This window comes from Cygnus olor, chromosome 1, assembly GCF_009769625.2.
Source record: "Cygnus olor isolate bCygOlo1 chromosome 1, bCygOlo1.pri.v2, whole genome shotgun sequence".
Taxonomy (NCBI): domain Eukaryota; kingdom Metazoa; phylum Chordata; class Aves; order Anseriformes; family Anatidae; genus Cygnus; species Cygnus olor.
In genome coordinates, this window is record NC_049169.1 from 61,181,708 (window position 1) to 61,195,882 (window position 14,175).

At 55.5% G+C, this 14,175-nt stretch overlaps 1 protein-coding gene across 4 annotated transcripts in view; it reads right to left on the reverse strand.

Annotated features, from left to right (window-relative positions):
• Nucleotides 1-3,073: 3,073 nt before the first annotated feature.
• DENND2A (DENN domain containing 2A) overlaps nt 3,074-14,175 on the reverse strand; it is a 58,669-nt gene continuing 47,567 nt past the window's right edge. For all 4 annotated transcript variants that reach the window (XM_040560968.1, XM_040560947.1, XM_040560939.1 and 1 more), the window contains exons 15-20: nt 8,037-8,214; nt 7,342-7,383; nt 5,925-6,042; nt 5,037-5,276; nt 4,145-4,231; nt 3,074-3,789 (exon numbers count right to left, since the gene is read on the reverse strand). In XM_040560968.1, the coding sequence (XP_040416902.1) occupies nt 3,758-3,789; nt 4,145-4,231; nt 5,037-5,276; nt 5,925-6,042; nt 7,342-7,383; nt 8,037-8,214 (697 nt within the window). In that variant the 3' untranslated portion in view covers nt 3,074-3,757. The remainder of the gene's footprint in view (nt 3,790-4,144; nt 4,232-5,036; nt 5,277-5,924; nt 6,043-7,341; nt 7,384-8,036; nt 8,215-14,175) is intronic.

The window sequence follows — 14,175 nt, forward strand, 5'->3', positions numbered from 1 at the left end:
CAGGCACACGCATGCCCATCACTGAGAGGCAACGGGTGGCTGTGGCAGGAGGGTGCTGGGGCGCTCAGGAGCACGGGGAGGGGGACAGCCCCCGCCAGCAGCCTGCTTTGCTCACAGGAGGGGAGGTGGGACACGGCAGGGGCGGGGGAACAGGGCCGTGCCCCGGGGCTGGGTCCCTGCTCTATAAAAGTGACTTCGGCAACCGGCTTGGGGAAGAGAAGCAGCCCCGACCTCTGCTCCTGCCTCCCGCAGCCTCACCCGGCTGGAGGACCCCGAGCCAAGCCAGGCCCCGAGGATGAAGGTCCAGGTGCTGACAGCCGCTGCCTTGCTGCTGGTGCAGCTCTCCTCGGCCCCAGCGCAGGCTGAGGCACAGGGGGGGAGCCTGGAGAGGCAGTCTGGAGCCAGGGGGCCCCCAGAAGCCCCTCGGCCAGCTAGAGATGGCAGGGACACCCTGCCTGGGCAGGGTGCTGAGGGCAGCCACCCCCTGGCTGGAGCATGGGAGGTGCTGGCTGAGCCCCCCCAGATCCCCGGGGCCCCCAGCAAGGCCACGGGCAGCGGACAGCAGGACCCCCCCAGCGAGCTCCGCAGGCGCCCGCAGCAGCCCTCGCGCAGCAGGAGCCTGGGGCTGAGCCACCACCTGAAGGGCCACGGGAAGTTCAACGCCGACACGGTAAGTGCAGGTGGTCCTCGCCTCTCCGGCACGAGGAGCATCCTCTCCTCTCAGACAGAGCAGGGTGTCCTGGCGCTGGCTATAACCATTCCCAGCTCTTTTATCCCCCAAACGCCCGCAGAATGGGCGCACATCCACGCCCGGCACCTCTTTCTGCAGAGGTCTGCAAGCCCAGAGACCAGTGCCCCCTTCCCCAGACAGCACAAGGCTCTGTGGGGTTTGTTGGAGCTCCCCATGTGTGGGGGGCTCGGGCGCAGCCACATCCCCTCAGCTGCCCCCGCGGCTGCAGGGAGCGGGTGGGCAGGAGATGGACTCCAAAGCGCTGCTGAACCTCCCCCAGGCAGGCCGGGCCAAAGAGGCTCCTGCGGGACAGTAAAATGATGAAAAAAACTGCATTAATGGGGACAAGCCCTTCCCCGGGCTGTCGGCTTTGGCCTGAACACCAAAGCGGGCACGGCCTCCACCTCCCTGCCTCCCCTGCAGCACTCCTGCCATGGCATCCAGCGCCGGCCCTGCCAGAAGCCCTTGGACTGCGGCGGCTGCCTGGGGCTGTACACCTGCAAGCTGCCCGCGGGCACCTGCGGCCTGAAGGCCGTCTCCTGGCAGAGAGGTAGGCGGCAGCGTGCCCTGGCACCGCGTGCGGGCTCTGCGGGGCCCCGAGGCTGCAGCCAGCCCCGCCGCTCTCTGGGGTTTGTCTTCACAGGCGGGTTCCTGCGCAGCGTCCAGAGCACCGGGCAGCACGCCGGCACGCTCCTCCCGGAGCCACAAGGCTCGAAGTAAAGCTGGAGGGGCCGTCCTGCAGCTGAGACCGATGTTTCCCACCCGAGTTTCATTTTAAATCCTTAATTATACAGCTGTAAATGTTTCTTTTGCTGTGCTTTTCATGCTGTTTGGTTTTTAACACCCCTGGATGCCGTACACTGGGTAGGTTTGAGCCCCACTCTCCTTAGCGCTGCCAACAAAATACCGAGTGGCTGCAGAGCGGCCCCCAAAAGGCACAAATGTGGCCATTTTATGACTCGATTTATTCTGGGCTACTAGGATATTGCAGGTGAAGCTGCCGGTGTTTGAGCCCAGTCACACAAATTTGAGTCCAAGCAGCCTGCTCGCATCGGGCACCCCGGGAAGCCTCCCAGCTCCCTGCCGCGGCACCCACGGAGCAGGGCAAATCCCACAGTAGTGGAAACGTCGCTTGGGCAGGGGCACATGGAGCTCCCAGGCCCGGTGACAGGGGACCACATCTGCTTTGAGAGGCCTGAATTGAGCCAAAAGCTCAGCTTCATTTACTGCTGCGCAAAGCTTTATGGGCACCCCGGCAGGCGTGGGTGCATCTCAGCTTTGCTCTCATTAAAAGGAAACACATCTTTTAAAAAGAGAACGGGGACACAGCAGGTGACCAACCTCACACCACACCGCGGGTTCCCTTGCTGGCACTGCACGCTGCCAGCAAGTGTTGATTTTCTGTGCTTGGTGCTGTGGCCTCCTGCACAGCCCATCGGGCTCACCTCCCGCTCGCCCTCCACCTCCGCGGGCCGGTGGCTGCTGCAGAGCCACCTCCAGGGCCTCCACAGCCCAGCCTTAAATCCTGCCGGCCTCTGCTCCTCGCACCGCCCCCACCCTCACACCGCACCCCTCCGCGTTTCTGCACGCTGCATGTGACGCAGCCGCTCCTGCCATCTCAGCAGCCTCCCTGCCTCTCCTGCGTTTCACGGCTCGTCTGCGAGCAGCCACCACCCGGCTCCTCTCGGTTCCTTTCTCCAAAGCTTTTTCGCTCTGTGAAGCACTCAGAGGTGCGGTATCGCGCGCGGCTCGGCGTGCCAGATTTGGCTGAGAGCAGCCACGGCATGGGATGGCCTGTGTAGGGGCACCAGCCCCGCGGCCCCTCCCCAGCAGCAGGGCCTGCTCCCTGCTCCAGCTGCCTGCGGGCTTTGCTCACCCTGCCCTGGCGCTGCTCGAGCTGCTCCAGTGCGGGCTGCCTGCAGCACGGGGCACCGGCACGCAGCCCTCCCCCTGCCACCCCCAGAGCTGAGGAGGCGCTCTCAGCCACAGCAGGGCTGCCCTCCTTTCCCCTCTGGAGGAGACCCAAGGATGTTCCAGCTGCCCCTGACCGTGTCCCCGCTTCCTAACACTGCTGGAGACGTCACCAGCAGCAGGCAATGCCCGAGCTGATGCCAGCAAGACGCAGAGGTGGGAGAGGAGAACCTGTCTGACCCCTCCAGAGCGAGACCCCAAAGGTGACCTCCCCTTTGGGCTCCCTCTGCAAGCAGCCTGGGCGAGGGGACAAGGCCACAGCTCCAGGGCGTGGGCTCAGCCGCTAGATGTCTCCTCCAGCCCACGCTCCACACCAGGCAGGCAGGTGGGCAGATGCAGCTCTCCCCCCAAAAACACCCCAGGGGCTGCATGCCTTTTACACCACTTGTTTTTAATTACATTGCATAAGGAAAGGCCTCTCCTCGCCAGGACCCCCTGGCACAGGCAGCCCGGTGGCTGGCTGGACGATCAAGTCCTCAGTAGGTTTAGTGGTTCCCCCTCACCCCTTCCGCTTGCTCAGAAGCTCCTCCTGGTCAGTCCACATCAGCCCTGCGGTCCCCAGTGTCCTCACTTTGCGGAGACCTATGTCCACACTCCTCTGCTCCTCCCCTCCTCGGTGTTGGAGCTCTGCCAGCTCAGCCTCGCGGAGTCCCACTGCGGCCTCCTGCAGCACCAGGCGGAGAGGAGGCAGGGCAAGAGGCATCGGTTAATATTCGTTCTAACCCCGATATAAATAGAAAAATACAACAAAACAAAAAGTTGACTAGCTAAGAGATCCGATCCGCTGGGATGTCTGCAACGTGCTAGCGCAGAGTTCAGAGAGTGCTTGGTCCAGTGCATGGTACTGTGGATATCCAGAGACCTGTCCCGGCAGCCCCGCGGCCAGCGAATCCTCCCGTGGCACCGCATGTCTGCGCGCGCATCCCGGCCGTGGTCAGCTCGCCCGAGGCTGTCGGCCCCTGGGAACAGGCCGAATGGGAACGGTTGATACGTCTGATTGGTTGCTGATGAATGGTAAAGCCATTCTCTTCTGCGGAACGAGGACGTGCTTCGCGCTTACTTTTTGTGGAGGAATTTCATTTTGCTACCTGAAGAGAAGGAGAAAGGAAAATGGGCTTCCCACAGCGACAGGCCAAGCAGGCATCCCTCCATCATCTCCTCAGACCCACTGTATCCTTTGGGAGACACGGCTCGTGGCCCAGACTTTGCTTTCCCACGAGCCTCCAGAAAAGAGGCGGACGGGGAGGCAGAGCCAACACGGTGCCAGAGCAGGGTTACCTGGCCGGGCACCAATCCCTCCAGGCTAGCACAGCACTCTGCAGGAAGCCACACTCAGTCTCTAGCAGAGTCCTGCCACCCTTCAGCAGCTTCCCTGCTGCCAAATCTCAAGGCAACAAGAATCCCAAGCTTTCTGAGCGGCCGGTGGTTTTGCCGGTCCCTTACCTAGTCCTTTCAGGAACCTATTGACTCCACTCTGCTCCCCACTGGGAAGCGTTTCCAGGTACTCCTGAGCCCGTACCTCAAACAGACCTGCAGGAAGAAAGAGTCAACAACCCTTAATTTTGCCTTCCTATAAATAAAAGTTAGAACGTGCATCTGACAACATGCTGTTACTGCTTACCAATAAACTTGCACGTGAGAGGGAAATCACCCAACCTCCTCCACCTGCTGAGTCCAGATCTGGGACAGGAGCTTTGGTCCGTGTCTGCAGGGTTCCCAGCAAATGAGCCCTGCTACCACCTCCTCCCCACCACTGCAAGGCTGACTGATCTTTTGTGCCTCACGCAGGGAGAGACAAAACCTCTGCTCACTCTGCTACAAACATGGCCAAGCGCAGAAGGCGAGATCATCTGTGGAACTGGCCTGCAGAAGCCACATTTTACCACACTGCAAGAACTCTTTTATTCAGGCACCTATTTAAGTGCCCGTTGCTCAGTAGTGCTTTGGAGGAAAGTGCTACTCTAGCACTGAGCAGCAGCACGGATGCTGTCAGTAGTCCTAGGGACAGTGGGGTAAGACATAAAAAGCCCCTGTTCTCCAGCAGCTGGTTCCTCTGCACCACACAAACACTACATCTCACCACCCTCCTGTAAGGGGAAGACAAGGAAACAGAGACAAAAAATCCCCGAGCAACTTCCTGAAGGCCGCACAAGGCTGTCAGAAGATTCAAACCACCAGCCTGCACTGGCGCTTCGCTGCCACCTCCCTCACAATGTCGCTGCACAGGCACTGAGCCTCTGGCCACGCTGCTGGAGAAGGAGCTGGTGGCATCTCCCGTCTCCTGGGAGCAACAGCAGGGCTTCCAGGACTGCAGAGCCCAGGCAGAGCCCCTCACCTCTGACCCCCTGCTTCCGCAGCTCCCGCTCCTGGATGAAGCCCCCGAACATCTGCGTCTCCATGAAGACCTCCAGGAAGCGGCGGAGGCTCTTGGAGGAGACGGCCTTGCGGAAGGCCTCGCGCTGCAGCGTCCGCTCCTCTCGCTCACTGGGGGTCAGGAAGAGGGAGTAGTGGCCCACGATCTCCACGAAGAAACGGACAAAGGCCTCGGACACCACCTCGTTCAGCGGGCTGGTCTCTGAGGAGAAGAGAAAGAGGCAGCAGTGAGGACAGCGCTGTAACGGCGTGCTAGGAAAAAACACGTTCTCCTTTACTCATCTGTACACACAGGGCTATACCAGTCCTGGGTACAAACTTTGTGGCTTTTTTTTTTTTTCCAAGGCACAGGACTGGGCTGCTGCTACTTTGAAAGTCACCCAGCTTTGTCTTGGCTCCTTTGCAACCAGGCTATGCCCACACTGCCCCAAAAAGAGCTGTCTCAGCCCAGCCACTCTCAAGTTGCACCGCTGCCCCTGGGGCTAGCTGCGTGTGTGGACTGTCCACTGGAGGAGTCTGCATCCCTCACGCCATCAAGAGCAGAGAGCCTGTGTAAATCCACCAGAAAGGACTACAGTTGTTCCCTGGAGCCGTAAGGGAAGGAAGGACAAAGCCAGGAAGGGGATAAATACTGCTTCTCTTCTCACAAAGAGAAATGGTTGTCAGTGCAATGGAATATTTAATAAAGCTTCAAGGAAAATACCTTTTTTAGACCTACTTCTAATTTAGACCTACCTCTAATTTCTGTGGTGCTTAATTCACTATGAACCTAGTTCTCCTCTAAGAAGGGACAGGAGGCAAAAGGGGCAGCAAGAGACATAGTTTTAAGCTGAACAGCACTGCGCTTTACCCTGCTTGCCATTCACGGCGCCCTCCTCCTTGTCACTCGCCAGCTCATTCCTCTGCTCCAAGATGTGCTCTAGGGCGGCCTGCAGCTTCCGGGGCAGGATGGAGTCCTCATCTTCCATCTGCAAAACAGAGACAGCCACCTCCTCAGGGCCTGGGGCCGGGGCACGGCCGGCTCCTGGTTCAGATCCTATCCAGTCCCTGACACGGCAGGGGGAGCACCAGAAACGAGCGGTGTGGAGACGGAGAGGAAAAAGAAAACTCCTGATACACTTGGCACTTTCCCAGCACCTCCCAGTCAGGGCTGTCAAGAAGCATGAGAGGAAAGACAAAGGCGGGGGGGGGGTCTCCCCTCCCAAACGCTGTCCTGTTCTGGGAGAGTTTCAGGCGTCCGAGCCCAGCGGCTACCTGACAGGGCTCACATTTGGCCACCCGGTCTGTGTGTGAGCACTCCCACCGCCACAACCACGGCTGATGTGAACAATGCTGGCACGCAGCCAGGCAGGCTCGCTCAGCTGCGCTCAGACACCGCTCGCGTTCTGGAGGCTCAACCACAGCCAGGAACTGCCCGCGAGCGCGCGGGAGCCCTCACCAGCCCCGGCTGAGACGACACGGCGCAGCTTGAGCCTCCAGAAGAGAGGCGTGAGGCACAGCGTTCGGCCCCACGCCCGCTAACAGGATGCAAACGCTGGCGAGCCAGAAGTGCGTTAAAGGAGTGGTCCTCGCCCACAGCACCCGAGGCACAGGACAGACCCACGTGGCCAGCACTGCTCAGCCATCTGCAAAGAGCCCTGGGGCAGAAGTAGCTTCTAGGCCAGGAGCATGTTCTTTCATCTGGCCTCTCCCCTTAAACACCCGGCTCCTCCCCTCCATGACAGAGGGAAGCAAAAAATCAGCGGGCAACCTCGTCTGCACAGCTAGATTCCCATTTACCGGCTTTCTGTTTGTGATCCCCCCAGTGCAGGGAACTGGAGCAAGAAATCACAAACTCCTAGGCCAGGGAGCAATGCAAAGAAATCATCAAGGCCCCTGCTCAGGGCTGGGTCTGTGAGAGGAGAGGGGCTGACAGACAGGGACTGGGAGAGCCACAGCTGCTCCCCATGACACTGCTCAGCTGAGGGTTTTCAGCTCTGCCCTCAGTCTTACAGGGTACCACTGAAGGACCTGCAGTACTCAGTGCTGTGTCTCCCCCTCATTAAAAAAAAAAAAAAAAAAAAGAGAGAAATGATGCACGGTGATTCAGTCTTCAGCATCTCTGGTTTGGGTCTGCAGTATTATGCAAGGACACAGCAACCGCTCTAACGCTGCTAACCACAACTCCTGCCTCGGTTCGTGTGGGCAGTAAGCAATCCAGATGGAGGCAAGGTGCAGTGGGAGAGGAAGGGGACAGAAGACGCAGGATAGGGAATAGTTCTGCTCACCTGTCTCAGAAACCGGTTATTCACAAGGTCAACGACGAGGACCTGAGAATGAGAGAGCAAGAATGAAAATCGTTATTTCCATCATCAGAGTTTATCTTGATCCACAGCCACTCTGGAGGAAACTCTGGAGCCCTGGCCCTGCTCCTCCTAACCACCGCGGCAGCTGGAGGAGGCCCCCGAGCGAGCCAAGAGCGGAGCCTTGTTGCGGCTTTCTCACGACGTCGCCACAAACCACAGAGCAGCCTGGACAAGCAGAGGCTGTTTTCCTGGCCCAGCCTGCCATTCCTTGCTGCCTCGGCTCTGCCAGTTCTGGCATCCCTAAGTCACTCCTGCAGACTGCGCTCAGCCCCGAGGCAATATCATCCAGAGACCAACAAACTTTAGGAAAATCACCTCCTACCAGCAGCAGCCCTGCTGCGGGAGATCCCAGCTCGCTGTTTGCAGGCTCCGGGGAAGGCAGAGCCCAGAACTCTGCCTCACGATGGGCCCTGAGGGTCTTTCTTCTGGCTGCAGGAGCCAGAGGACGAGATCTCAGTCCCTTCACACCATCAGCCACCATGCGGCAGCTGGCAGCTTTCTGTGGTGATACCACAACCTTGCCTTACAACAGCAGAGGCAAACGTGGCTCTCAATAGCAGCCTTTCTAGGCCAGAAGACAGCCTGCTGGAAGAAACGCCGTGAAGAGCGTGGCTCACCTCCTCCACCGGGAGCTCCTTCAGGCGGGGCAGGGAGCTGGAGAGCAGGCCGATGAGGAAGGGGGTGGGCGAGCACACGATGTCGATCATGGAAGGCGGCAGCACGGGGATGTAGGTGTGCTGCCAGGTGAAGGGGTACAGGAGGGCCACCGTGGCGTGGCAACACTTGGAGAGCGTGCTGGAAGAAAAACCAAGGGAAATCTCTTCCAATTGTTCCGTGATTGAGCTCTGTTCCTAAATTTTTGCCCCTATTTTTCCCACGGGGAAGCCACAGGTTTGCACACACAGGGCCTACGCTGTCCAGCAGAGCATGCAGCCATGGGGCACCGCGCAAAGCCCTGGCCACAACCTGCAGCCACGAGGCCCCCAGGTGCTCGGGGCAGGCAGCGTGCTCCATCCCTGCCCCTCGGCTCGGGCAGTGCACCTGCTTTGTCTTTGGGCAACCCTCAGGTTTTCTACAGGTCCCGGGCACGCTGATGGCTCTTGGTGGCCAAGCTGGAGCACAAGGAACGAAGGTAGGAGGCAGCAGTCTCCAGCCCGCAGCTGGCAGGGCATCCTGCGGGTGGTGGAGCCTGCTGAGACTACTCCGAGCCACAGGAAACCGGGAAAGTGAAATGTGAGGACGGGAGCACACGGCCGGCCTCTGCACGGTGCTGCCCGCAGCTCACGGGACCACAGCCTTCCTTCTTCCCCCTTCAAACCCTGCCGGCAGCTCTGCTGTAAGCCCCTTTGCTGACAGCTTCCAAGAGGGTCCGTCCACAAGCCCCCCGGGCTCCCTGTAGGGAGGCAGGCAGGGCCTGCAGCCCATCACGGGCCGCGCGGAGCTCGCCGCAGGGCACCGGTGACTCGTCTGGGTCTGGAAGCACTTGTACGAGGCGAGGGAGGGGAAGGGCTTGCCACTATAAACTGCGTGTATAACATCATTCTGTTTCACCAGCATCCAGGTCCCGAAAGGCTGGAGGAGGGGAGGGAGGCTGGCGCGGCCTGGAGGACCCGCGTGGCTGGGCAGCGCGTGCAGCTGGGGTGCGTTAAGCTCCACGGGGGAATTTACGCCCAGCAACCCGGATCTGGCAGCTTACTGCTCACAGGGAAGGGGGGTGGTGGGTGTGGGCTTGAGCTCGCTCCAGACAAATAAGCCTGCTCTCCCCCTTCCTCCTGCAAAGCCTGGTGAACATGAAGCCCCGTGAAACACCACAGTGCTAACAGGAGCTGAGTGCTGAAGCACCGTGGCTGGCCGACAGCTGGCTGCCTCTCCTCAGGTAAATTCAGCTCAGCAGGACACGAGCATGGCTGCTGGGACAGCGGTGTGACCACATGCAGAACGCAGGCAGTCACCATCGTTAACCACACGACGCTTTCTGGAGATAAGTAAATCCCCGGGGAGAGGCTGCAATCTGCTTGACGTGGGAATTTTATCTGGGACTGCGACAGGTTGGGGTCGGGTGCCTGGGAGGGACCCCTGGGATGTGTGTGCTGAGGGTGTCTCTTCGTGAGATGGGCACAGTGTCCTCTGTGCGCAGGGAGGTTTAACTTTAAGGGGATACTCTACAAAAACAGAGGAGGACCCTTCAAAGGCTGTGTCACAGGATAGTACCTCTATGTCTTTAGAGAGGAGAAAGCCCGTTCCCCATCCCTGTTCAGGAAGCTCTTACAGCATCCTCCTCCCTTCTCTCCATTCAGTCCTGCTGCCACTCTGCTGCTGCTGCTCCCCAGCTGCGCCTGCCCTCATCACCCAGCCCTTGCTGAAAGCTGACCAGCACAGCTGACTACACCCCGCACGTGCAAGGTAGATGAAGAATCAGAGAGAAACAAAACAAATATAATGAGATGAGAAAACACAGAGCTAGTAATAAATGCTAACATTTACAAAAAAAAAAGAAACACATAAAACCCAACCCAACTCCCGCAGAAGAAATGTAGGTCCAACATCAGAGCAAATTTCTTTTCATGTAACTTTCGTACATGCTTTATTTGAAAGGAAATGCAAGAAAAGTAGATGTACCTTCCTAGAAGTGCGCCCAGGCTAATGACATCCTTTAAAAACTGCCGTCTTCCAGGCGGCGGTACTTGCACACCCATAAATTTCAGGCCATGCTAGCAGGTGCAATAGCAGGGCTTTCTTCCCCTCCATTACTGCAGAGCGTATTTTCCACTCCCCAGTTTCTGACTCATAGCAGCCACAGCACAACAACGGCAGCGTTCCTGTGAAAGCTGCAGGAACTCCCCCTGCTTTCCCCACCTAGCACGGTGGCACTGCTGTCACACTGCCACCACTGGACACCCTCTCCTAAAGGTGAGGAACCGACTTCATAGATGGCATACGAAAGCCAACGGGAGGGGCCTTTGTGGCTCCAGACAGCTCCGTGGAAGAGCAGCGAGCTGCTGGAGGAGGTGGTTATTTATGGCACGGTGAGATGTTACAGCATGCTGTCTCCCAGTGTATTTATGGTGGCTTGCTCTTCCCCCAGCCCTGCTCTCAAGTCGCAGTGAGTACACATGGTACGTGAGAGCTTAAGTGGGAGGAAAGATGGCTGAGGTCCAGTTAGTGGAAGTCACAGAGCTGTTTAAGTCTCAAATTATATGCTCCATGCCGTGGGAAGCAAAACAGATAGCTTCCCCTTCTACCTTTCCATCTGTGAATGCCTCCTCACCTCCAGGAAAAATCTTACTGATCTCTGCTCTGAAACACTTCTCACCATGGAAGGAATTTCTGGAGAGTAAGGCTGTTGGGGCTGAGGTCTGCGAGCCTCCCTTGAAGGCAGAGCAGTTTCCAGAGAGGGACACAGATGCGGTACCACTGAAGCGTCTCTTCTGTGTGTGATTCTGTCTGATGTCTCCTGCAGACAGCCTCAGGAGTTGCAGCTTGCAATGGTGTCAGAGCCCTGTCCTGAATCAGACAAGGTTACCGAGCCATGCAACGGAATCCAGTCTGAAAAATTCCTTTTGTGCCACCCGTGTAACTGTGTGCTCTTCAGCCATCAGCAGCAGTGGAGACTGAACTACACCGCAGTGACAACATAGCTCGTACCTGTCTGCGTAGCAGGTGAATGCAGCCGCTAGGGTTGTGGGCACTGCTCAGGAGGCTGGACGCCTGTTCCCGTGAGATGGGCTTGTCTCTCAACACAGCTGGAACAGTTCAAAGCACTCTCAAAGCACTGCTTGCTTCAGTGTCCACCAGGGATCTTACACCAAAAGGGCAAGTGATGCCTTTGCACAGCTACAGCCAATGTCCCTATTGAAATCCCTACCGAAAATCCTGAAATCCCAGGATGTGTGCGCCACAGCCACCACACTGACTGCTGCCATTTGAATAATACTGACCCAGTGCTGTGTTTGGCTTGCTGTGCTCCAGGTGCCACCAGAAGTTAAGAGGTCTATCCCATGTGCTTGCAGGGTGCTCTGGGGAGTGCCATGCACTAATATCAGGCCAAAGAAGTTCACTGTGGGAGGCAGACACCGTTTTTAAGGCTTTTGGTTTCAACAGCAAATCCTTAAAATACTTTTAAGTCTCTAAAGCACACTTTCAAGATCCTGAGCACATCCTCATGGGTTCACTCAGCCTCCTGAAGAGAGATCACGGCTGAGCTGTACACCTGATGCTCCTTGCACAGGAGCTTGCAGGAGACAGTGACTCCTATAGTATAGGGGCTAAAAAGTACCGAAGTACACAAAGAACCACGTCATATTCTCTCCCTAAAGGGCTGATTTGGATATTGGCTGACGTACAGATCTCTCTGGCTGGGCACTCCCTTGATCAGACCGAAGATAGCGTACCTATTTGTTTGCTTAAACAATAGCCTTTCCCCCCCACAGCATCCTACACAAAGCATGTTTGCAAAAAAAAATGCAGCCGCAGCTTCTTGGTAGCACCTTGCACAGAGGTGGTCAGTGCAGAATCTGAACAAACCAGCTCCAACTAAGTAGAACCTCTTCTTCCTCTCTAGGGAAAACTTGCTCCAAGACTAGCTTGACTTGCTCTAAAAGACACTGACAATTTGCAGCAGCTTCAGAGGAAGGATGCTGGAGGCTCAGTTTGGTTATTTTCTTCCCAAACTTCAGACTGACTACAGGTTTTCCACCTTTCTGCTTCTAAGGCGAGCACACATGCTAAAAAACCCACCAAACTGAATCTTTCTTTAGGTTTGGGATACTTAAAAGATTTCTGAAGAATATTATTGATTCAATCAGCCTTCTGGAGCTTAACGCCAGTAAGCCCTTTGTTCCCTGCACCAACCAAAATGCTGAATACACGTTAAATTGCAAAATGCCAGCATGGCTTGATTTTACTTCATTTTTTTTTTTTTTTTTTTTAATAAGCTCTGCTACAGTAGGATTTATTTTACAAACACCTTTGGGTTTCTGACACTGCTTAACATCTGGATTTACTTACGATGCATCACGGATTTGGTTTACAGCATTTAATGGGCGCGGGGAGCTTCCAGACTTTGCACTGTGACTTGGCACACCCTGCCAGGATGCTGCCAGGCTCCACCAGCGGTGGGGACAGCCGCTGCCTCCCAGAGAGGCAAGCTGCTGCACGTGAAGAAGCAAGCATTAAGGGAATCTGAAGAAATGGTGCTATTATTTGATGTACATACCTCCTCCTTGGGTTTCTTCTCCCCAGCCACAACACAAAACCAAGAAATCTGTGGGGCTGAATTCACAGGCACAGACCAGGCTGCTTTTGTGGCGCACAGAAAGGGCTGCTTTTAATGATTAATTATCTTTTCCTGGGATGACCACATTTAAAGTGTCTACTCTACTTCAGATCGGCCTTTGGTAACAATGACCACTCTGTGCTGTTGACACAGCTGTGGTTTCTGGCGGGGCAGATTCAATTGCTCGAGTTGGTCAGGCCCACAACAGGCTTTTGAGGAGAGCTGGAAAAACGGTGCCTTGATTTTAAGCCTGTGTAAATTTTCCAGTTTAAAAAGCCCTCTGAATCGAACACATCTCACTCAGGCCAGCAAAAGCTGCCCGGCACTAGGCACCTTGGGAAATCGGGCCGCTTTTATTTGGAAGATGCCTACTAAAACGTTGGCCTTGGATGCCTCGAGCTGTGTGCCAGGCGGTTTCAATTGGAAACGAACGGAGCTGCAGTGCCTAACCTGTGCCACTGCCTCCACTGCCCCAGGACTAAACTTTACAGTACGGGGGTGAATTAAGGTGGGGAAGACTGTAGAGACCTACACAGTTTTCACAAAGTCATCCTCCTGGCTTGCGAGGGGATGTATACTCCAGTTCCCATAGCGACAGAGAAAAACCAACAACTAATAAACCCAATTCTTTCCTTTTCCGCTGCCAAGCTTTGGATTGACGGGTCTTTAAAAAACACTCAATGTTCATTCTAAAGATGGAAAAGACAGTATTTCACTTGCTGTACACTTGTTAGATGCATTTTTTTTTTTGGCTCAGCTTGAAAACATTTCACTGTTCACACAGCACTTGGCAAAAGACCTTTCATCTTCCTTTCCCAGGGCCTGACTTTATAGCAATTAAGAGACAAAAATAAATTGCATACATCATTGTCTCCATCACTTACACCCATACGTACCTTACACACGTGTACAGATAGTTATTGATGGTGCCTGCACGAAGAACTGCAAATTACATTTATCACGCATCTTTCATCGTGTCACCTGCACTCTCCCCACTAACCCATCTCAGCTGGATTATTTCTAGCATTCCAAACCTCTGAGTAGTTTAGAACAGCTGCTTTTATCGTTTTTTCCTTCTCTTAAGCTACTGCCAAAAAAGGTTTCTTTTCTTTCCCCTGAAACTAGCATTTTCACCCTCGAAGTAAATACTATTTAGTATTCATTGAGTTCAGTGTGTTCCTGTCCCAGGAAAAGCACCATTTGGGCAGAAGGCCTTGTACCTACAATACCATCAACATCCAGAACATGGAATTTCTACCAACAAACACAGTAGATTGTAGACCTCTCATTTATGAAAGCCTCACCAATCCAGTGCACTTGAGTCACTGGACTGGATTAAAAATAAAAGTTTACTTCATTTTGAGGGTTATTTCCTTTGTTTTCTGTTTTTCAAGCCTTTGCAGTCCTTTGGGGTCATTTTCAAGTTTTCTCTCTACAAAAAGGAGAACCAGAGAAACTTCCTATTTTGTTCCAGGAAAATA